Source organism: Ambystoma mexicanum, chromosome 11 (assembly GCF_040938575.1).
Source record: "Ambystoma mexicanum isolate Mex_15411 chromosome 11, UKY_AmexF1_1, whole genome shotgun sequence".
Classification (NCBI taxonomy): domain Eukaryota; kingdom Metazoa; phylum Chordata; class Amphibia; order Caudata; family Ambystomatidae; genus Ambystoma; species Ambystoma mexicanum.
In genome coordinates this window covers 1,395,303,408-1,395,325,783 of record NC_090934.1, presented here as the reverse complement: position 1 = coordinate 1,395,325,783, position 22,376 = coordinate 1,395,303,408, and the positions used below count along the sequence as shown (strand labels likewise).

The 22,376-nt window shown below is 45.7% G+C and overlaps 1 protein-coding gene across 1 annotated transcript; it reads right to left on the bottom strand.

Annotated features, from left to right (window-relative positions):
• Positions 1 to 211: 211 nt before the first annotated feature.
• On the bottom strand, positions 212 to 21,044 carry SNAPC5 (small nuclear RNA activating complex polypeptide 5). The gene is made up of 3 exons (XM_069625018.1): positions 20,810 to 21,044; positions 3,455 to 3,535; positions 212 to 969 (listed from the first exon to the last, which is right to left on the bottom strand). Exons 1-3 carry the CDS (start codon positions 20,897 to 20,899, stop codon positions 856 to 858), a joined length of 285 nt encoding a protein of 94 aa, XP_069481119.1. The 5' UTR covers positions 20,900 to 21,044; the 3' UTR covers positions 212 to 855.
• Positions 21,045 to 22,376: the final 1,332 nt, after the last annotated feature.

The window sequence follows — 22,376 nt, the reverse complement described above, 5'->3', positions numbered from 1 at the left end:
GGTTCTTCGTATCGGATCAGTAGTTCAGTGTATGAGATTGTGTCGCTGGGCACACAATTCAGTATTACAAGTTGTAGGTTGACATGCTGGATGTCTGTGTTGCTCTTTACAGTGGACGAGGGATTATTATGGGCAAGCAAGCCAGTAGAGTTTCATTTCAATGCGCCCCTGGTTAGCCATTTAACTATACAGCTAAAAAGGAACTTCAAGATAAGGATGCAGATACTATATTTAAAGTGGAGACAAGATTCATATGTACAAGACAAAACTAGGTATAGCTTAAACAAAAACAGAACAAAGATTTTCAAACGTTATGAGATTATTTGTAATGCTCATGATGTATTGCCATGTGACACCAATGTTAACCAAAACAGGACTGCACTCTTTGGTTATGAGCCCGCAAGTATGTGGTCACTGTACAGCTGTGATTATGCATCACCAGTGGCTACGTGAGGGCAGTATTTTCCATAAATGGTTGCTTTTCATGACTTTGTAGCACTGGTGTGGAAGAGTTTGGATAAAGCCCAAACGCAGTGCTGCACACTACATTACTGTAATGCAAACACTGCTTCTGGTCTGCAGAAACCCCCTAGAATAATTTCCGGTTCCAGGGGGGCATGTAGACTGCACACAATTGTCCTTGCTCTAGTTCTGAAAAAGGCGGTCCTGGCCAGCCTGATTACAATGCAAAAGTTATGTTCTTGTCCTTAAGACCGAGGCTTGCCCCCGGTCCCCAAAAAACCATTGTATTGAATGTTCTGAAAATAAAGTAACATCTTCCTCAGATTGTGTGGCAAACGCGACTACTATTAGACCTGCCATCCTGCACCAGAACTAGACAGAATTGTTCTTAGTTCAATCGGACTCTTCCTCCTCCATCTCCTCCTCCTGATGTTGGGAGAGACCCAATGTGCTTAACTGCAATTCCGTCTGATTGATCACAACCTCGTTGTCCACCTCCACCTCGGGCTGCAAAAAACGAACACATTAAAGCAAGAATGCCTTTAGTGGCCTTGTTACCCAGCACACTTCATTTGCTTTGTAGCATTAATTAACAGTTCAAAGCAAAGCGAGATTCCTATGCCTCTAGTCTACATTGAGGAAAACAAATGTATACACGTAACCCAGCCAGTCAAAGAACAGTTCAAACTAGCCCACTCTGCTCCCCAATCCAACTCTTACTTACCATTTATTTGTTCACGGAGGCCCGGCTTCTTGGCAGTGATGCAGGCCTGACTCCTGGCACAAACTAGGCACTCTCCAGTCACAGATAACTTGAACGTTGAGTGCCACCTACTCTACTTTCCACATGCACAGCAACAGCTAGTTAATACCATGCGTGTGGGAACCTTGTCCCTAAGGAAGCTGGAGATGGGCTGGTGGAGGGACAAAGGCTGAGAACGAGGGGGGAATTAATTAAAACAGTTAGGAACCGGCTTCCTGAAGCACATGTGGCGGCCATGACTGTTTACCTAATTGGCTGGTAAAAAAATACATAAATGTGCAGCTGCAAAACAAACACACACACAAAAATAAAATAAATGGTGGCAATATGGACCTCTGTGATGTCCACACTCTGGCTTACTTTCCGGAACCATCCAAGCCATCAAAAGCCATTTGATTTTCTGCAAAACCATGGAAACGCGACTCTTTCCAAAACAACCCAGTAAAATGGTAGCAGCAACATCCAGCACAAAAATAACACCATTGGTAGTGGAATGCTCTAGGAGAGAAATAGCATTTCTCCCAGCTTGCCTGCTGGGGACAAATGATCTCATTCCAAGTTTGACGGTATTCCAGCGATAAATCTGCCGGAATACCAGCAAACTGAATAGCCGCTACCAGCACTTGGTCTGCTGGAATTACCGGCAGATTACAAGTGCCAGTAAGGGCGGTAAATCCCCATTCCATGGAGTCCCATAGAAGTCCATGGGGGGGAGGGAGGGGGTTGCCTCTTTTGCCAGCCGTGCCGGTAATAAAAGGCACTTATTTTGCTGGTAGGGTCCAGAGTTACCCCCAGCTCTTAGCTGGAGACAAGTCCTTAACCCCTACCGGCAAAGTTGTATTTGTCCAATCCAGTATAATTGCTGGTAAACGTTATTACCAACACTTTTACTGTGCACCGGCCAACTCAGAATGAGGCACCGAAGTCTGTTCTTCTGTTTTGAAGAACAGGAGAATTACATTAATCATTTACCAGTTTACCCAGTGGCTTGGTTTGTGATGGCTAGGATGTGCCCAAAAATTCGCTTTAGAAGAGTGAAGGTAAGAAATAACGGTAGTGCATGCCAAAAAGAACAGTCTGAACAAGGTTCTGATTTAACAAGTTCTCCAGGCCCACTATGTGCACACCTTTCTACTAAGCTTCAGGTTCTTGGAAGGCAATGAAAACATTACAAAGATACAAAACACGGAGTCAGGAAGCTAAGAAAGTAAGTCCCTTCTACACATAGCCTGGGGATTTTCGAAGAATTGGTTTTTCCAAATGTTTATGCACCACACTAGCCAAAGAACCCCCACCACCCAAAAGATCTACATATAGCAGGACCCTAAGGCTTGGAGTACCCAAACTTTGCCCTTTGAGGAAAGCTCAAGTTTGGTTAGTGCAGGAGGAGGAATTGGGACGGAACAAGACAGAGCTGTGTTCTGGCATTACCGGAGCGCCATGCAGTGTAGATACGAGGCTCAAAAACACCTCCACCTCCCCAGTTGAGGAAGCTCTGTCCCGGACTGCCGTGAGAAACTGCTGCAAGCAACAGTCAAGGGCAGAGAGCTTCTTCAACTCGGGGGCTGGGAGAGTTTACAGTGCTCGTTGCATATCACCGCCCAGCTGCACTGCATAGAGACACAGTGCTTCTATGGATGCAGCCGAGTGGCAATTTGCAGCGACTTCTGACACTGCATCTGTCATTTGATCAACAGCGCAAACTCAAACAGTAAAATCACTGTATATATGTCTCATGCTTTGCAGACATTTTATTGTCAGGGTGACTATTCTGACAGAAGAAATTAGCACCATACCAAGTGTGCATTTCATGCTCAGAAGGAATGAATGTTTATATTACTAGCACACAAGTTGGATAAATTGGTGGTCATTCTTATGTTCCCAAATATCACTTTGTTTTTATGCAAAGCAGCCAGAGTCCTATATTCAGGGCACGCACATCATTCAACACCTACCTCTATCCCTAGTCCCGCCCACACCACTGACAATCGCTGCCCCTATCGCATGGGGGGGGGGGAGTGGAGCTAGAGTTCCCCCAATAAATCATGTCCATTTCCAGCACTAGTTAGTGCACAAATACCTTAATTTTGACACATTCAAAACAATGCATTATTCTACTACTGTTCTGGGGCTTGCCTAGGTCATCTCATTGAAAATCTGGTCTATATATATGTGAAATAAAGATTCATGGTGCACGATGATCTGCCCAATGGCTTTCAGCAGGCTCACTTTCTCAGGCTCCTCAGTCTCCTCTGCAGATGAAACCTCTTCTCTGGAACGGATCATGGACTGAAGGGCCAACTCTTCCACCTAGAGCATAAAACAGGAGGTCAGCAGAGTAATACCACTTTCTTATTAAGGCTTAATTGTCAAGAAAAAAAACGTGATTTAGGTGTGATTTAGGGTACTAAGAACTTCTGGAAAACATATTGCACTAGTGACTAAACTCAGTCCCACAAGAGAAAACCGAGGCCAAGCACACTGTAGATGGAGAGGAGCCAGTTTCCAAGCAATAGATACCAACACTTGCATATATCACAGTAAACATACTTTTGGGCACTATAGTAAAAAAAATAAAAAAACACAGCCTTTCAAAAGCACATTTTATTTTTAGTGCAGGTTAATGGACCATTAGGACAAATCAGACATCCAACATCTTGACTGCTCAAACATGGAAGTTTCAAAGTCAGTATCTGGTCTCCAGGAACCTAACAATTGACCGATTTCTAAGGTAGGAAATAACACCTTTTCTAAAAAATCGTAGAAGAGGGTGAGACAACCGTGTGCCAGCTAAGTTATTAATAAGGGTAAGATGACCTGCCCAGGTTAGTATCACGCCATTGTGTTAGTATCTCGCCGAGTGCCCAAAATAAATTTAGGATGGTTAAGGTGTGGAGGCAGACTATGGACGAGTGGGGCCTATTCCTATTGAATTATCAAATGATATGCGAGTCCCTCGGTTTTTGAGCATGGCAGAGGGGAAATTCCACATCTATTCTTGATTGTATGTTTGTATCACAGGGACTTGTGTGGAATTTCATATTGAGAAAATGGACCTGAGCGACCACAATATGCTAGTGGCGACATTTCTCAATAGAATAGAGAACAGGAGAGGCGACAGCCCAGGTTGCTACTCCTGCCCGAAATAGATGAAAATGGCATGATACAAATATCACCTGCTTCAACTCTAACATTTAATTCATCTTTATTAACACCTTTCTGGACCAGAAACTCGAGTTATACTAATTAGGAGAATTCAATGGCATCATTCGACACTCAATGGCAACCTTAATAACGAGGAAAGTAAGGAAGGGGAGTGGCCAAATATCTCCTAAGGTATGATAAATCTGTGCAGGAACAAAACAAACAAATAATAATAAAAACACAGTAGGCGGATTGTACGTGATATTAAGAAAAGAGCTAGAGAGAGAGTATGATTAGTTCAATCAGGAAAGAGCAACAAAGGCTTAAACATTGGTTTAAGGTACATCCTCATGTATTGCTTAGAAACTCTGGTCTGTTGGTAAAAGCAGTCTCTCCATATATACGGTATCACTGGATTTATGTACAGATTTCAATTCAGTAGACCAGAATTTATTATGGACTAAACTGAACAATTGGGGTATGCCTGCGGGACTACTAAATATTTGGATTTATCTTCATAAGGGACATAGATCCATTTTCTAGGGCAGCTTCACTTGACACTCCGTTTAGAGCCCCGTTTAGCCTTGCAAAGTGCCTCCTTTTCTGTGCTCAATTTGAAATATTGACTTTGTGGCCTGCAATCCGCCACTGTGCAGACAACTTGAGGAATCCTCCTCTGGCCACCCTCACCCCGGCACGGATTGGCACGAGCAGGGGACACATGGGACCAGAAGAGGTCCTTATATTTCTAGAGCAGCTACTGTCTGGGCAGGCCGCTAAGGGCATAAGCGATGGACATTTCAACTCCCCCTTTGCCTCGGTTCGCTAACGTCGCCTCAGCGTAGCTACCACACAACCCTAAGGTAAGAATTTGTCCCTCCCCTGCATCCGCAGATCACACAACCCCCCTGCCAGCCATCCCTGCCCATTCCCCTTCCACCCCTGCCTGACAGCACTATCCCACATGCAACACTTCAGCACATGTCGACTCTCCCAAGAACCGCTGTAATTCAGAATCTGGGTGTTTTCACTGCTGTGCTGAATTTTTGAAGCTGGGGTTCTTACTACTGTGCCGAATTTTGAAACACATTGATATCTAGCCATTTTGCGAAATTTGACTGTCGACTCCAGCTACACCCTTGCTGCACTATCAATATTCTCCTCTGTAGGCAGCTGTGATGCCTAGCACCTGAATCATCACCATCCAACCAACTGCACCATCCATACACCGATCAGTAACCATGTCTGCCAACGCACTCTAGTATGGCACACCTGCAACTCAGAACAGCACCCCCTTACCAAACTCAACCCCCACACAATCTCCCCACTCCAGAGCCACACAACCCTCCACGTCCGCACACCTTCTAACTCTCATACTAGGATAGCTCTCAAATACACCCCATTCCCCTGCCCCCATACAACCCTCGCACCTACATTCAAGACTACACCAACCACATCCCCGCCACAGCTCAAACCTTCCTCAATCACCCCTGCCTGGTGGCGCACACCCCCCCCATGCCCGGATTACTTACACACACACCTCCAACTTTCATACCAGAGGAGCTCTGCGGTAGTCCAAAAGACACCCCGCCCCTGTCGCTGGTATATCCCTCTCACCAACATTCCTGACAACTCGTACCTCATCTAACACCCACCCCAACTCCCTTACCAAGGATATTCACTAGCGCCCCAAGACATTACCCTCCCATTCCACACCGCCCATCCCCTGTCACAGCGAACATGACCAGACTAGACATCTCCCTTCCTCCCTCTCTCCCTCCATTAGCAAGACTCTTCCACCTTCAAACCCAATGAAGCCCTCTACTGCCCCACCTACACTAGTCAACCCCACCCAAAATCACGGAACCCCCTCGGCCCTCCCCGGGCTACAGCTTTCCCATCCCTCAGCGTGGCACATCTAGCCCTCTCACGTACCATTGCCTCCACCCCATGCCCCGCTGGGCCTCCCACTACGCACAAGCAACTGGCACTCGAGCGCACAAAATAAAGAGGTAGTGTGCCCTCATCCCACTCCGCGCAATACACCTTGCCAACTCCCTATGCGACTCACTAGCAGCCATAACGATCACTCACCCTGCTGGGGGATTTTAACATTTGCTTTGATGACCCTAACAATCACATGAGTCAACCCCTTGTTGACAGTCTGGAGGCACTCAAACAGAGCAAATAACGGGACACACCCACAATGCCAGCCACTCCTCAATGCCATTTTTAGCCCATCCAACCTCATTACCATTTCCACTCCCAGATCCTTCATTTGGACTGGCCACTCAGCAATCCCTTTCTATCTCCACCTCATAAGACCTCCTCCAACGCTCGCTCACGGATGAAGAACTGGAACAAGGTAATCCCAGACCTTGCAGAAGCCCTGCTCACCACCATCCCCACACTTAACTCCCCAGAAAGACCTCCACCCATAGACCGTTTTAACTCCTGGCTGTCAAACGCACTTCTCCTTCTCATCCCAATCGGATCTATGTCAGCACGGGCCGCCGAAGATGTAGAACAAAAAACAAAAAAAAAAAAAAGCTGACAGCGAGGCACAGTGATCACAAAGATCACCTACTCCCTTTTCCCCATACCGCTTACCATTTCCCGCTATGCCTGCAACACCAATTCCCTCCCACTTACGCAGGTCGGAGCTGGTGCCACAAGTCCCCCCCGCATTTTCCGGTCCCCTGTTTTCCATGTAATGGAAGCGGGCGGTGGGGGGGGGTAGGAGACAGCCCCCCCGACCCCTTCCCGACTCCCATTACACTGAACAAGGGGAGCAGGAGACAGCCCTGCTCGCCTTGGTCGGTGTACAGTACATTTACACCAAATCAATCAGAATTTTGGTATGGTGCAAATGCAAGTTACTATATCAGTCCCAACTTTGTTGGTGACATTTTCCAGAACACCAAGGCCTGACCCACAAGTGGTTCACCCCCCCTCCTCAAGGCATTCTAAGCAACTCCATAGAACCAAACGGCAAGCCACCTGAACTCCAGAAAACATTTCGGCATATGCGCACTATCACAGTATCTACAAAACTGAGATTTGCAAGGCCAAACAAATCCTAAAACAGAATCTTCCACTGCTGCAGCAACTGCAAAGAGCTCCACAACATGATTGCACAATTCCTGAACCCACCATGCACCGTCCCTCCCAACATCGCCTCCCAAATTCTCTGCCATTCCCACTCTGAACACTTCCACAAATCAGCCCTAGAAAAGACTGCCACCATCAACACTAAACTAACCAATATCTCACCCCACACAACACCAAATATCAAAAGATTCTACACATGTGCTCACAGAGACACTCCCCTTTCTGCTCTCTCACCCCATCGCGAGTCTAAGAGTTTAGCAAACTCCGGGCAGACAGCCTACCATCCGGCTCTCCCTTCGACCCCTGTCCCACCTCCCTCCTCAAAGACATTTTCACCACAAAATGGGCAGGGGAACGTGCCAGGTCCATCATAAAAGGCTCCCCCACCTCCACATTATTCAGGAACCTTTCAAAATCTTACATGTTAAACCCCTCCTAAAAAACATCCCTTGACCCACTCCAACCCTAGACCCATCTCATACACTTGCTATTTGTCGAAGCACATTGACCGCACTGCTTACTCCCAACTCAACTCCTTCACAGAAACCCACCAACTCCTGGACCCTGTGCAATAAAGCTTCCAACCTCTTCACGGAACAAAATCCTTACTAGTCTATTTGGGTTGACCTTATAGTCACCACTCATGCTGAAGGCTGAACCACACTTCTGGACCTCTCAGAAGCGTTTGACACTGTAAACCACATCATCATCCTTAACAACTACCTTTCCTCGGCATTCAGCACACTGCACTCAACTGGCTTGCATTGTTCTTTACGTACAGACATCAAATCACTCATCTCACCCTTTCTCCTCCACTTCATGATCTGTGATCAATGGAGTCCCCCAAGGCACTTACCTATCACCCCTTCTTTTCAACCTCTACTGAGTTCTCTGCCTGCACTCACCCGCTCCCACAACTTTGCATGCTATAACTATGTCAATGACACTCAAATCACCCTGAGAATTCCCAAATCAACCTACACCCCTTCCCCTGGCCTGGCATCATGCCTGAGTGACATTGACCACTGGATTACGAGCAACCATCTCCTTCTCATCCCGGGGAAAACAGAGATCATGGTCTGCAGAGAAACTGCCCCATTCCCAAAACCGACACCCTGGCCTCCCCTCAGCATTCAGTCAAAAACCTTGGCTGCAAAACGGACTCCAACCTAACCCAGTCTCAGCACATCAACAATATATACAAATCCTGCCACTTCCCCCTCAAACTTCGGAGACTCATCTTCCCCTATCTCACCTAAGACTGACAGCAATTATGTCCATCGTCATGTCTTATCTGGAATACGCAAACTCTCTATACCTGGGTGTACCTGCCTTCCAACTAAACAAAATCCAAGGTCCAGAACCCCGCTGCCAGGTTACTCCTTGCCCATAGGGATCACATCATAAATGCACTTTGCACTCTGCACGGGCTCCCAATTGGGGGACAAGTCACTTTCAAAATCACATGCATTACTACCGAGCCATGCACAAAATCGGCCCTAAATTCCTACAAGAAAAGATGACACCCCATCTATCCACCTGCAACCTGAGATCTAGCACTGCACTCCTCCTAGCACCTCCCACCCCTTCCAAATCAATCAGAAACGGCGGGTCTGCTGTCTCAACCCTGGGGCCAGAAATCTGGAACTCTCTGCCCACTTCCATTCAACACATGCAAGATTACATGGCGGTCCGGGAAAACACTCAAGACCTGGCTCTTTCCCTGGAACGCCATAAAGGACCTACCCAGCATCTGGACCAAATACAAGTCTGCACGTCCCCGACTGACTATCCACGGACAGTCAAGAACCCCAGAATAATGCATGGGGTGCGGAATGCTAGGCGCTTTTAATCTGTTAATCAGGTATTGCTATGTATTATACTTAGAAGTTATTTGGCCATATACAGCACTGTAAAGACCTATGATGTTTGGGCGTGTTCTGCCCTAAAAGGGATGGCCATGCACTGCTTTGACAATTTTGGCCATCGATTGAATGGAACGCTCAACCATTCACTGCGCTTGGAATAGTCAGAAGCGTGGATACAATCCACGAGCAAACCTGAGTAGGTAGACATAGGGAATGTATACAGATGAAATGCGACGCCTCGGTCCTGTATTGCAATAAAGACTATAGCCTTATACTACCCTTTGCACCCCAGCCAGGTTCGGGCCCTAGAATGTTCATAAGTTCCTCTGCTCCTGGAAGCTATTAACATAATCAAGCACCTGGTTTATTAACCAGTTCTCCGCCCATCCGAGCAAGTCCTATTATAGAGACATTTTTAAAAAGAAAGCTAGAATGCTTGCAGCACATATGGCTAAGATAAATGACGAATTTGGGGCATTTTCATTAGCGCCAGCATTGAAATTCTTCATTGGAAAGGTGATACCAAAGTTTCTGTATGGTTTGGAGGTACTTCCCACTTGGCTGGTGAAGGAATTTGAATTAGACTATTATGGAGGACACTACTTATTCCAAAGTGCATCGCCCTTGTGGCTAAGCATTAAGAGTTAGGCTTGCATTTACTCCATAGCAGGATAGTGTGGAAGCATCTGGCCCTACATCGGAACATTTTGACTGCCTCGTTTGATACGATGTAAGCAGCTGCTTCTTTCCATACTGGCTTTGAAATAAATTATTTTATGTATTACTGTCAAGATCAGCTCAGGGAAATTGATGTGTCCACCATGATTTTATACCCATCTAAATTGAAGGTTAATGTGAAGTTAAGGGACTAGATATTAACAGGGGCGGCCTTCGGAGGGCTCACTTTATATGCAAATGTCGTTGTAATTAAAAGAGTGGGTACTGCTGAACCTTACCTGATGAAGTTTCCCGATAGAAACTATAGACAGAGTTATGAGATTTCTTTTTAATGCATTACTGACAAAATAAACTGTGTGCATTAGAAATGGGCCCCCCAACGACCTGGCTTTCTGTGGGTACTGTGGTGACTGGAAAGGAAAAAAACTTAAAGCACCTATTATTACTATGCCCCTCGTGATTGTCTTTATGCATTGCTTTTTTTGGGACATTTGTGAACAATTTGGCACATGTGAAAATGTGTGGCTGGCTATACCAGGGGGCTGATATGTTGCATCCTCATTGACTGTAGAGAACTTAATGAATTTAGATTTGTATAAATGAAATGGTAGGTCATTTAAGTATTTTAATAGGGAACATTTGGTCTTACTTTACAATTGTGATCTACTAGGTTTTAATATGATGAATTGTAAAGATTTGCTTTTAAAACAAACATTAGTAAATTAAGGGGAAGATAGAATCCTGATATGTGTGGAATAGCTCTGCTGCATGTGCCTATTGGGTTGGTTATTTTACGGCTAATAAAACTAAGTAGTAATCTTTTGAGGCCCACCGGCATAAGTGCATAGAGAAATAAAAATGATTGTCTTAAATTGAATCAATCCTTGATAAGTACACTATTGCAAAGGGCTAGAAATGAATAGCATAATTAATTCTTGTAAATTGGTCAAATTGTATATTGGTTCGTGCATTCATATCTTCGACAGTTTTTACAATTGTATTTGCGATAGATGACACTTGTGCATGTGTTTCACGTTTACAAAGACCATCAAGGCGGATACAAAATAGTGCTACTCAAATACATTGTAACAGTGTCCAATTCTGTACTTTGTAAACGTAATTTAATTATAGCGGCTTCTCGTTAAGGCGGGAACGTTTTTTTGTTTGTACTTTATCAGTGTAGTATTGATTGATGCAATTATTGGCTTCAAAGAGTTCTTGTTGTTGGACGATAACACTGGTATCTGTGATTCATTAGCCAGACAGTGGATTACTCGTCTCGGTTTCATGATGTACTGTGCTGAAACGTTCTTTCAGCATCTGCGGCGTTCTCTGTATTGTTCTGAGACCTTCTTTCAGTCTCCGCATCAGAACAATACATCACGAAACAGATGAGTAATAACCAGGTCTATGTGGCCACTGAAGCATTCACAGTGACAGAGTGCGGCAAATTAGCAGTAGGGGGCCTGTCACTGGTGCTTTAACCTGCCTTTCAAAGCACAATAGCAAAATGATGTGCAACAGTGCACAACACACAAGCGGGTATGAGGTGCATGTATGGGGTCAAACACTCAAAACAATGTGTGAAGATCCTTCAAAGAAAAATTCCTGCTAGAAGGACTGCATGCAGAAATCCTGGACTGTAGCAGCATAATGCAACTGTTGCGACGTAGGTCGTCACCTATGGAACTGTGTCGGCTTCCATTGTTTAGCACCGCAGGTGCTGGCCTGCGCCAGCCATTTCAACTGGTGATGAGGGGTAGAGACGCATCTTCGGCCGTCTCCTGCTCCCCAGAAGTGCGCTGACCGCTAGTATCGAGCGATGCACTGGTCTGCTTGGTGCAAGACAGACATCGCTTGGCGCTAGCCCAGTCCTGGAAGGAGGGCAGAACCTAGCACGAGATGTGCACGGGCTGCAGGTGAGCAAGGAGCCTGCTGCTGCTTACGCCCAGGAGGAGTGGGCAAGCCCTGGGGAAAGGGGAGTGCTTCTTAAGCCGAAGGGGGCCTAAAGCACTCCATGAAAGAACAAAAATAGATTTATTTTCATTCAATCACTGAGCATTACTGCCAAGAATATAAATAAGGAGGTGGTGTGCCCACCCCTGGGGGTGGGTTCAGTTAGCCGCCCTAGATGGATGCTCATGCGTCTGTGTACCCTCTAGATAAAGATAAAAGGGAACATTCACATCACACAATCCCTTAACCAGTGTGGCAGGAGACACCATGGATTTAAGTGTATTTGTATTTCGTATTTTATAGAGCGCTTTACTCCAAAGCGCTGTACATAGCATCAGGAAGTACATGAAAAGATAGAGTAAGAGCGTTCCAGTGAAGGGGAGCGAGCAGAGAAAGAATGGAAAAGTTACTGCGCACAAGGGAGGGGAAGGAGATGAGGGGTGAGAAGGCGAAATTGAAAGCAGGAGCGAAGAGTGCAAGAGTGTGAGTGGGGCTATATAATCAGAAACGAGACCATGAAGAGATTTAAAAACTAAGCATAAGAAGTTCAATTTAAGACAGGACTGGAAAAGAAGCCAGCCAACGCTAGAGAGTGATGAAGAAATAGAATCACGATGAGCCAAAAGAAAAAGTAAACAAATAGAGGAGCCAGACAAATAAGCGGGAGACCAAAGAGGGCAGAAGAACAATAAAAAAAAAAGGCGAGAAAAGACAAGAGCTTAGTGTCCTCAATAGTTAGAAATTGGTGAGCTTTCCAGATATTATAAAGATGGACATGACAAGTACGTGCAGATAATGAAATGGGGCGTTTAAAGGAAAGCTCTGAGTCAAAGTACAAACCTAGATTACGGGCTGTAAAGGAAATAGATAGCTGAGAAGGACGGAGATGAGAGGGAATAGTTCTTGGAAAAAAAAAAAAGAAAAGAAAAAAAAAAAAAGTACCTCCGTTTTAGTGGCAGTAAGAGCTAGGAAATGAGCTGACATCCAAGATTGGATGGCTCGGAGACCAGAAGAAAGAAGGAAAATTTAAAAAAAAAAAGAAAAAAAAAGAAGAAGAAGAAGAAGAAGAAGAAGGATGAAATTTCACATATGGTGGCTAGTCGCCACTACCTCTAGATGGCGCATTCAGGGCTAAGGTACGTCGTGAGCAGACAGCTGTTAACGCCGTGTTCCAAGTCACTCCAGTTGCCACTGACACTTTGCTAAACTGGGCAGCAGCTGAAGAGCTAGGATTAGTGCACTTCGCATTCCAGTTATATGAGATGGACATCATCTGCCTGCTGGACAAGTATGAACACCTCTTCAATGGCGTGGACCATCTCAGGGTCAGGAGGTACGTCTGCACATTGACCACTCGGTCCAACCAGTGGTGCTGCGGCACCATCGCATACCGTTCAACCAGAGACAGAAGGCAGAGGAGGAGCTAACCGAAGCTAGAAAAGGCAACATCATCAAAAGGGTGGAAGGCCCAATGCCCTGGCTGTCACCAATAGTAGCGGCCAACAAGCCAAAGTCCTCTGAGGAGATCCGGATGTGTGTGGAGAGGAGGCTCCTCAACCAGGCCATCCGAGAATGTCACCAGAAGCTTGACGAGATCCTGGTGGATCTCAAAGGGCCCAGGGTATTTTTGACCTGAAAGTGGGCTATTATCAGGTCCGATTACACAAAGATTTGAGGCCTATAACAGTGTTTTATATCACTGGTTGGACTGTTCTGCTACATGCGGCTCAGTTTTGGCATCTCGTCTGCAGCCGAGGTGTTCCAACACACCATCAGAGAAGTACTGGCAGGATTATCGGGGGAGGTGGGGGGGTGCTAAACATCTGTTCTCATTTCCAAAAGTCACAAAGACCACATTCCGAGGCTGGCAGCCATACCAGCTAGGATTGGTCAACATGGCCTCACAGTGAATAGGTGGAAGTGTTGTTTTATGTAATCTAGAATCAATTTTTGGGGGATTGTGTTCCACAATGGGGGTCCACCAGACCCCCGGAAAGTTGGACACATAAATGGGGCAGCACCGCAGACATCACCCACTGAAGTAAGCAGCTTCCTGAGCATGGTGAACTTCTGCGGAAGGTTAATTCCCAACTTAGCAACATTGACAACTACTGAGGGTGCTAACCAAGAAGGATCAGGACTTGAAGTGGGGCAAGTATGAGAAAGAGGTGTGCCATGCCACCAACGAAGCACTGGTGGCAGACACTGATGGCATAATTTGATCTGCAGCGTGACACAGAGCTAGTTGTGGATGCCAGCCCTGTGGGACTGGGAGCAGTTCTGCTTCAGGAGATCGACGACCGGTAGCCTATGCCAGCAAGGTACTGACGAGCATGGAACGTCAATACTTGTAGATGGAGAGGGAGGAGCTTGCAGTTCGGTGGGGCTGTAATATATATATATATATATATATATATATATATATATATTTAAAAAAAATGTAAAAAAGAGATCCTCCCCTCTTTTTTGTTTATGGGGGCCGGTTTCACAGGGAGAGTGTATCAATTTAACAAAACTGCATTGAAATAAAAAGAAACATTTGTTGATAAAAGTTATTTTGTACTAAGGCTCAGTTCCATGCACAGAGCTCTGCGTCTGTTTTTCCATGTTTACAATTAATTTGTATGTTTTTTTTTATTCTGTGGGGTTGCAAGTACCTTCATATCTACATCTTGGGACACCCCGTCACAGTCTACACTGACCCCTCCGATAATTAGCAGCAGTGGTTTGTGTCAGTCCCCCAACCTCCAATCCGACTGGAGAGATGGCTGCTCCAAATTGCACGAGTATGGGGTCACACTGCTGTTCAGAGCGGGGGCATGACAAGCCAGTGGATTACCTGTCACGGCACCACAGCTATCTGATGAAGGGGGGATGGGGTGAGGCGGCGGTGAAAGAAGGTGCAGAGGAATTTGTGGCCATGATTACGAGAGCAGCGGTTCTGAAACTGATGTCCCTGGAGGATATTGCAGCGGCCACGAGATATGATGCAGGACAAGACACAGGGTAGTGGAAGATGTTTCTGCTGGGGACACAACACTGTACCCCTGGGGTGCAAGTCTTTCTGCAAGGACTGCTAGAAAGTGAAAGGAGAACTGGCAGTGAGGTCAGGTGTTCTGCTCTGATGTGCCCAGACTGTTATTCCGCTTGAGTTGCAGAAGGTGCTAAACCTGGCTCATGTTGGGCATCAAGGAGCAAGCAAGGCAAGGCTCAGAGAAAAGGTATGGTTCCCAGACCTGGAAGCAATTGCCATTGTGTGGCGTGTCAGGTGGCCAGACCGCTAGTAAAATAACCCCCCAATTATCTCCTGGTCAATCCGCAACACTGTGAAAGGCGCCAAGCCTGGATTTGGGACAGTACTGCAGTCCAGGCACTTTTTGATTGTCCTGAATGAAGTGATCCCCATCCTAGAAGAGCCATTTTTTTGCGGCACATGGGATCCCAGACTCAGTCCGGTCCGACAATGGTCCACCTTTTTCAGGAGTGGAGTTTGCTCGATTCCTTCAGTTTTACGGCATCGCTCATCGGTTTAGAAGGACCATCAACAAAGCATTCAGGATTGCGGTGGACAAGGAACAGCCGCTGATGACTGCACTCTCCTCCTTCCGCATAGCATATCGGACACCGCTGCATTCCATGGCAGATGTGTCCCCAGCAGAGGCATTCCTGGGACACAAGTCAAATCATTGATTCCGAGCACAAGTCAAGACAGCTGGTGAGCCAGGACCAGGTGAGGATCAAGGAACTGAAGGAGAAGGCCAATGAGACCAGCAGAAGGCGACTCAGCGAGCATACTGTGCAGGTCAGCGGCATGGCACTGGCCAGGGCACTGAATCAACAAGCTGTGTCTGCCCCAGAATGCGGCTCCGTGGAGAGTTGCTAGCATGTAGGGGGTCCAGGATCATGACTGGAGAGGACGGGAGTCCATCACACGGAACAGCTCCTGGTTTAGGCACCATCGCGAAGGGTCTATTGACGGATGACCCGAGCTAGAAACAAACAACAACCTGGAGAACAATGTGCTCCCACCAGAGGAGGGTCATCAACAGACCGCAGGTCCCGAACAAGCGATGAGAAGCATCCCAGAGCAGTAGGTGTCCCGATAAATCCCGGGAGGTCCGAGCGGAGGCCCCCAGGGTGGATCAGAGACTAGATGATGAATTCTAAATCTTCCAGCCATCACCTCTTTTGTTTTGCTGTAGTCACCCTGAGTGTAACGGATATGCCCAGACGTGGGTCCCAATGCCTGCAGGGCCTAGAGGCCCAAGCTACTCCTCATGATGGCACAGGCTTCCCCGAGACTGTGGAACTGTGTCAGTCTCTGTTCTTTGGCAATGCAGGTCCTAGCCTGCACCAGACATAACATCAACCACATGACGCGGCAGGGGCACCAGAAATTAAGATTACCTCACAAGAAGGGAAAAAACATGAAGAGTAACTCAAAAGGAGGCGGTGCGCAAGGATCTGAAAAAGAAGCAGGTGGTGAGAAGATGGCTAGATGCAGGGCTTTAAGTGAGCCAAGTCTCCCAAACCTTCACTGGAGCTAGGGCCCTGCCAGGGCTCCCTCCAAACAGCAACAAAATACACTTTCTTTTTCACATTTGCAGTTCCACTGCCAACATTCGAACCCCAGGCCTGCCTGTGAAAACCAAGTGTCACATTTCACTGTGCCATTTGGTAGGTGCTGTACTTAGTTTGTTCTATTCAATATACTTCTTGCCACATAAAACCCATAGCTGGCTTTATATGGCAAGCAATCCTGAATAAAACAGAAGCAATCCAGCACCTACCAAATAGCACAGTGCTGTGTATTTTGTGAGTGCTGAATTTCTTTTGTTTCATTAAATAGACTGCTTGCCACATAAAGCCAGTTATGGGATCTATGCGGCAAGCAGCATATTGAATAAAACAAAAGCTATTTGGGAGGTGCTGGAATGCTTTTGTTTTATTCAATTGACTGCTTGCAAGAGGCTGGAAAGGGATTCTAGCCAGCTGCTACATAGCTAACACTAGTCGGCCGCCCCCATTCCTACATAGATAGGATCGAATATGAATATATGGATAATGTAATGACAACTAATGCTTTCAAAGTATGTATAACTTTTTGCGAAATGAATGTTACCCAATTATAATCAAGAGGTCTGTAACTACGCCGTGATACTTCAGGGTTTGGGCCTATAACAAATGTAATAAATAAATAAATATTAAAGCATGGAAAACCTGAGATAGGAAGATGTATATTATTTTATAGGACGCAAGTATTAGAATATACAAATGATACAGTACGCACTATATTATTTCTTCTCTAGCACGCTACTTCATCAGCAGAACATTACTTTTATCTGAAGCTGAAATAAAATATACGCTATTCTTAATTTGGGCGAGGAGATTAATCCCTTGATTTATCTAAGAAGAGAGTTCTTTTCATTGATGCAACAATCAAAACACTTTCGACACGTGAGCTTTTCAAACAGTGAATGGAACATTGATTGGTATGGCTAATACTTTTGTGGACTACTTGACCTTCAGCCTGCAATTGGTAGTTTGCCGTGCCTGGCCTGGTGGGTTGGGATATATCGGAGTGACATAACGTGAGCACAGCGCAGCGGCTAGATTTCTTTTGATTCATTCAATAGACTAATTGTGTCAAGCAGTCTATTGAATGAAACAAAAGAAATCCAGCACGTCCCAAATAGCACAGTGTGATGCAACACTGGCTGGTCACAGGCAGGGTTCGATTCCCCAGCACAGAAAATAAGAACAGTATCTTTTCTTGCTGTTGGTTTGCGAGTGGTGGGTGATGACAAAATATATGCATTTAAATGACCATCAATAGTGTCATTGTCCCCCACAGCATCTACTTTTATGCAGTCTGCACCCTTCATAGCCTGCATAAAACTTCATGCTGTGGATGGTATATGATAAGTCATTTATAACAACACGTGTTTCCAGACACGACAAGACAAGTGAGGGAAGACAGAGGGAGGGCAAGACAAACAAACTTACTAGGCCTTGTCATATTCAGGTCGTGCAAGTGCGAGAACGAGAAGTGCAAGGGGAAAGGGAGGGGAGGGAGAGGTTAGGGGAAAACAGGGCAGCAATGCTGCAAGTGGACTGTAGGGTTACAATTACAGCCCCTAAGTGCGGGTTAGGCCCGGCTGCAGTGCAAGGGTGACTGAACAAGAAAGAACCTGGTACCAAGTGAGACTCAGAGTAGCCAAGCAACCAGTTGCTACAGCAGACAGGTAGGTCAGCAGGGGAGGGAGAGAAAGCAGAGGCGAAGAAGAACATTTTGAGCTGCTTCCGGAACTTCACATGGTCCGGCTCAAGATTGAGAGGTGCAGGGAAAGCATTGCAGAGGAGGGAGAGATCTACCCCCTACTCTGCCCGGAGAAGCGTCTAACTACTTGCAGCCACTGGGAGCCAGTGGAGAGATTTCAGGACTGGAGGCCAAGGATAAGTATTGCAGCCATGTTCTGGATTAGTTGCAAGGGGCGGAGAGTAGAGGAAGGGTGATTGAGAAGCGGCTGTTGCAGTAGTCCAGCCTAGAGAGAACCAGGGTTCTCGAGGCAGTAAGCTTCTAGGGGAGAGTGAAAAAGAGGAGAGTCTCTTTAAGGAGGTGGAGCTGGTAGTGGGACTTCTTGGTGACATCCGAGATGTGAGGAGAGAAAGAGAGAAGGGAGTCAAAGAGGAAACCAATGTTTTTTACCTCACAGGAAGAGGGCCCAAGGTGGGCGGCCAGAGTTAGAGAGGAAAAGCAGGGATCCCAATTAGAAGAATATCCATCTTAAAGGGCATTACGGCAAAGTTCATTGGAGGAGCACCAATCCTGAATCGTGCATAGACAGTCAGGAAAGAGAAAGAGAGAGCAAGAAACAGAAACCTGAAAGAAAGCCAAGTGTCATCTGTATAACGCTGAAAGTTAGAGTTGAACGTAGAGATCAGGTGGGCCAAAGAGGTTGAAAAACCAGGGCGAGAGCATAGAGACCTGGGGAACACCACAGGTAGAGAGAGAGGTGGCAGAGAGAAAAGGGAGCCCATTCACAATAATGGTGGTCATTTAAATGCATATTGTTTGACCAAGTGTCACTACTTTTTTTTTTGTTGTTTACACCTCGAACACTGGGGATAGCCTGGCAGTGAAGGGAGCGCAGTAACACAAAACAAATAGGAAAATAAATACTTGTTAGTGCCCAAATCGATCTTCTTGCTGTTTAAGGTAGATTTGGGCTCTAACTGGTTTGTTTTGTGACGTTTCAAAATAGCTTACGACTGATGCTATTTTGTTAGTTAATGGGTGCAGATTGGTGCTGGCTGAGTAGTCGTTTTTCTTTTAATGTTTGGGTGCCACACCTTGCACACCCATCAGTTAGAGCACACCACTTCATTGTAGCTTCCTCGATTCATCACCCCACTTAAGCACTGGCTAGATGGCATTGCTGTGTTGATAAGACAAGTTGTTTTATCTTAATACTACTAATGGGTATGTTTTATCAAAAGCTGGGATGCCATCAGTGGTGGAAATGGGAAAAATGTGGTGGGTGATCCCTCAAGGGCTGGGGTGGCTTAGTTTGTAGTGGCCACCCGATCAAATGAATACTTTAAAAAAAAAGGAAAAAGCACTAACGTCGGCAGCATTGCCTTTTACCGCCGGCTTTGGTGTAATGCACAATGCTCGCTGCATGTACAACTGATTCCTTTCAGTTGTATATGTAGCGAGCATTGTGCATTACACAAAAGTGCCAAAGCCGGCGGTAAATGGCAATGCTGCTGTCGCTGGCAATTTTTTTTCTTTTTCTTTAAAGTATTACAGTCCGGTTCATGGGCTTGGGCAGCTGACTCTGGCCGGATCCCGAGATCCGGCTACACATCTGCGCCAGATCTCAGATCCACCGAGAGCCAGCCCAATGACCAGCACTGGACCCCATCACACTAAAATATCACTTACTCAAGTACTAGTCAAATAGTATTTAGGCAGTGGTCAAAGTGGGCGGTAACTAAAGGGTACGACATTACCTTACTTTTCAGGGCAACCAGTCATAGCTCCCTTACTTTATGCGACCCAGAATGCCATTCCAGGAAAGCAACTTTTTTTTAAAATATATTTTTTTTAAATGTCATCACAACTGGGGACTCGAACCCGAGCCCTGCTGATTTCAGAACAGTGCAACATTGCACTGTGCCATCTCTCAGGGGCTGGAAAGGGATTATTTTAATAGGCTGCTTGATAAAACGTGGAGCTTGATCACGATCTGCATATGAATGGCAGTACACTTAGACTTGTTAGCAGGCAATGGGAGGGGTGTGTCTGTGGCTGGCCATGTTCTTGAAGAGGTGTGAACGGGCGGCTTTAAGGGAGGATGGCAATGGGGAGGCTGCATGCCGAGTGGGACAATAACACACTAACGGTGATCCTTTAAATCCATTTCCTTTCATTGTGTTTTCTTCAGTCTTACTAGAACTCTTCTAAAAAACAACTTTGAAGGGTGGAGTGGAGGAAAGGAAGGACCCAGGTATGGTGTTTGAATGGGGGGTGATGAGAAATATGGTGGCAGTGGGCAGAAAAGGGGGCGCGGCAGATGGTACATAGTTCCACTACATTTTTTTAACACTTTGACCTGTATTTATGGCAATGGAAATACGTGTTTCTTTAGGAACCCAGTCGTACTATATTCTGACTTAGAAACACACTAGAACGCCAAGGTGTTATTTCCCAATAGGGAAACGCACACACACAACGTCTGGTGTGCTTTCCTGCTCAACAGACAAGTGACAACTTCCTGGAGTCGCATGTAAAACTGATCCGTGCTGGCGGAGCAGCACGCACCTTTAATCGGTTCAGCTGGTCGTGCAGAGCCGCTTTGATCTTGAGCAGGGTCTCCTCCTCCCGCTTCAGCTCCTGGAGGCGGCTCAGCATCCTTCTCGGCGCCGGACCGTCTTCAGTATCCGCCCGCGCATCCACAAAACGAACCCGTTACATCACTCTCAGTAAACAACATCTTTACTTCCGGCTCGTCACTTCTGCGTCATTCATTCGGCGACTGGCATGGAAGAAAGACTATCACGACGGGAAGGAATTCAATTAGAAGAAGGCGAAGAATGCTGTTACACATTAGAAGTCAGCGGGGTGTGGTGGGGGGGGGGGGGGCAGTATTTCAACGAAATGTTGGGTTCAGAAAATCCAAGAAACAGTCCTTCTGTTTAAGAATAGTCCAAGTCGTTTCAGTGAACACTCAACACAATCACATTTCCACATAGTAGCCATTCCTGGAAGTTCAACTCCAGTTAAGAGCCACAAAACAAAGCATTTCACTGACACGTTTACATTTTTGGCTTTATGTACAAATAAATTCAAATTCGCCTAATTGCACAGTTACAATGCATTAATTTTTGGCTGTGAACTGGAGGTGAATTTCCAGAAAAGTTCCGCTTGGTGGCGCTGTAACATATATTATTGTATAACACAAATTACGATGTTAAAGTAAGCATGTTTCTAAATTTGCTTCAATTTCAAGGTCCAAAATAGTATGAATTGCAGAAAGATATCACTCTTAGACTTAGAGTTAAAATATAATAGTTCTTGCCTGAAAAAACATTCCGACTGGAAATGGGAATGACTGTTTTGCTCCCTAAAAATCGGGTTACTCCCAAATTCAGAAAACAGGGAGGGGAGCGGATACAATACTCACACTATAAAATCGTATCTGTTGCCCTGTTTATGATGCTCTAACAGTACTGCAGGATATTGATTGCCCGTTGAAATGTGGCCGTAGTGACCCTATTTCACTTCTTGCTTCTTCTATATAAAATGTCAGCCTGTCACATGGTAAGGACCCACATTATGCAGTTGCCACCTTATATTTAACCTCGATCATGGGGCAACAAGGACCAATTAGCATGGTATAAGAAAATTGAAATACTGGTCTGTAGTAAGGATAACATTATTAAATATAGATGCAATAACATCTTTTGATCCAGCGTTCGAGCATACATTGATGGATAGTAGAAGAATGGAGTACGGTGATATTATTAAGGTACCTGCTCACTTAAAGATGCTATCATGGAATATGGATGGGTTGGGAAAGAAATTACCTGAGGAAGACTGGATGTCTTATATTTGTCAGCGTGATATTATCATGCTCTAAGTGACATGTTCGTTGTGCGATGTACACCTGGCTGGACATTCTTCCTATTCTGATCCAGAGGTAATCCAAGAGGTAGGCCTTCTGCCCGAACTTTTAATTATTGTCTCTGTATTATTATAAGTAGCCACTAAACGGATTATGTACGATTCCGATTGCCTCCTAATTCTCCAAATGGCTGCCTCTGGGAATAAAAGCATATTGTTCATACGTTTTTCAAATCTGCACTTCGCTCCTGTTGAAGATCCATAT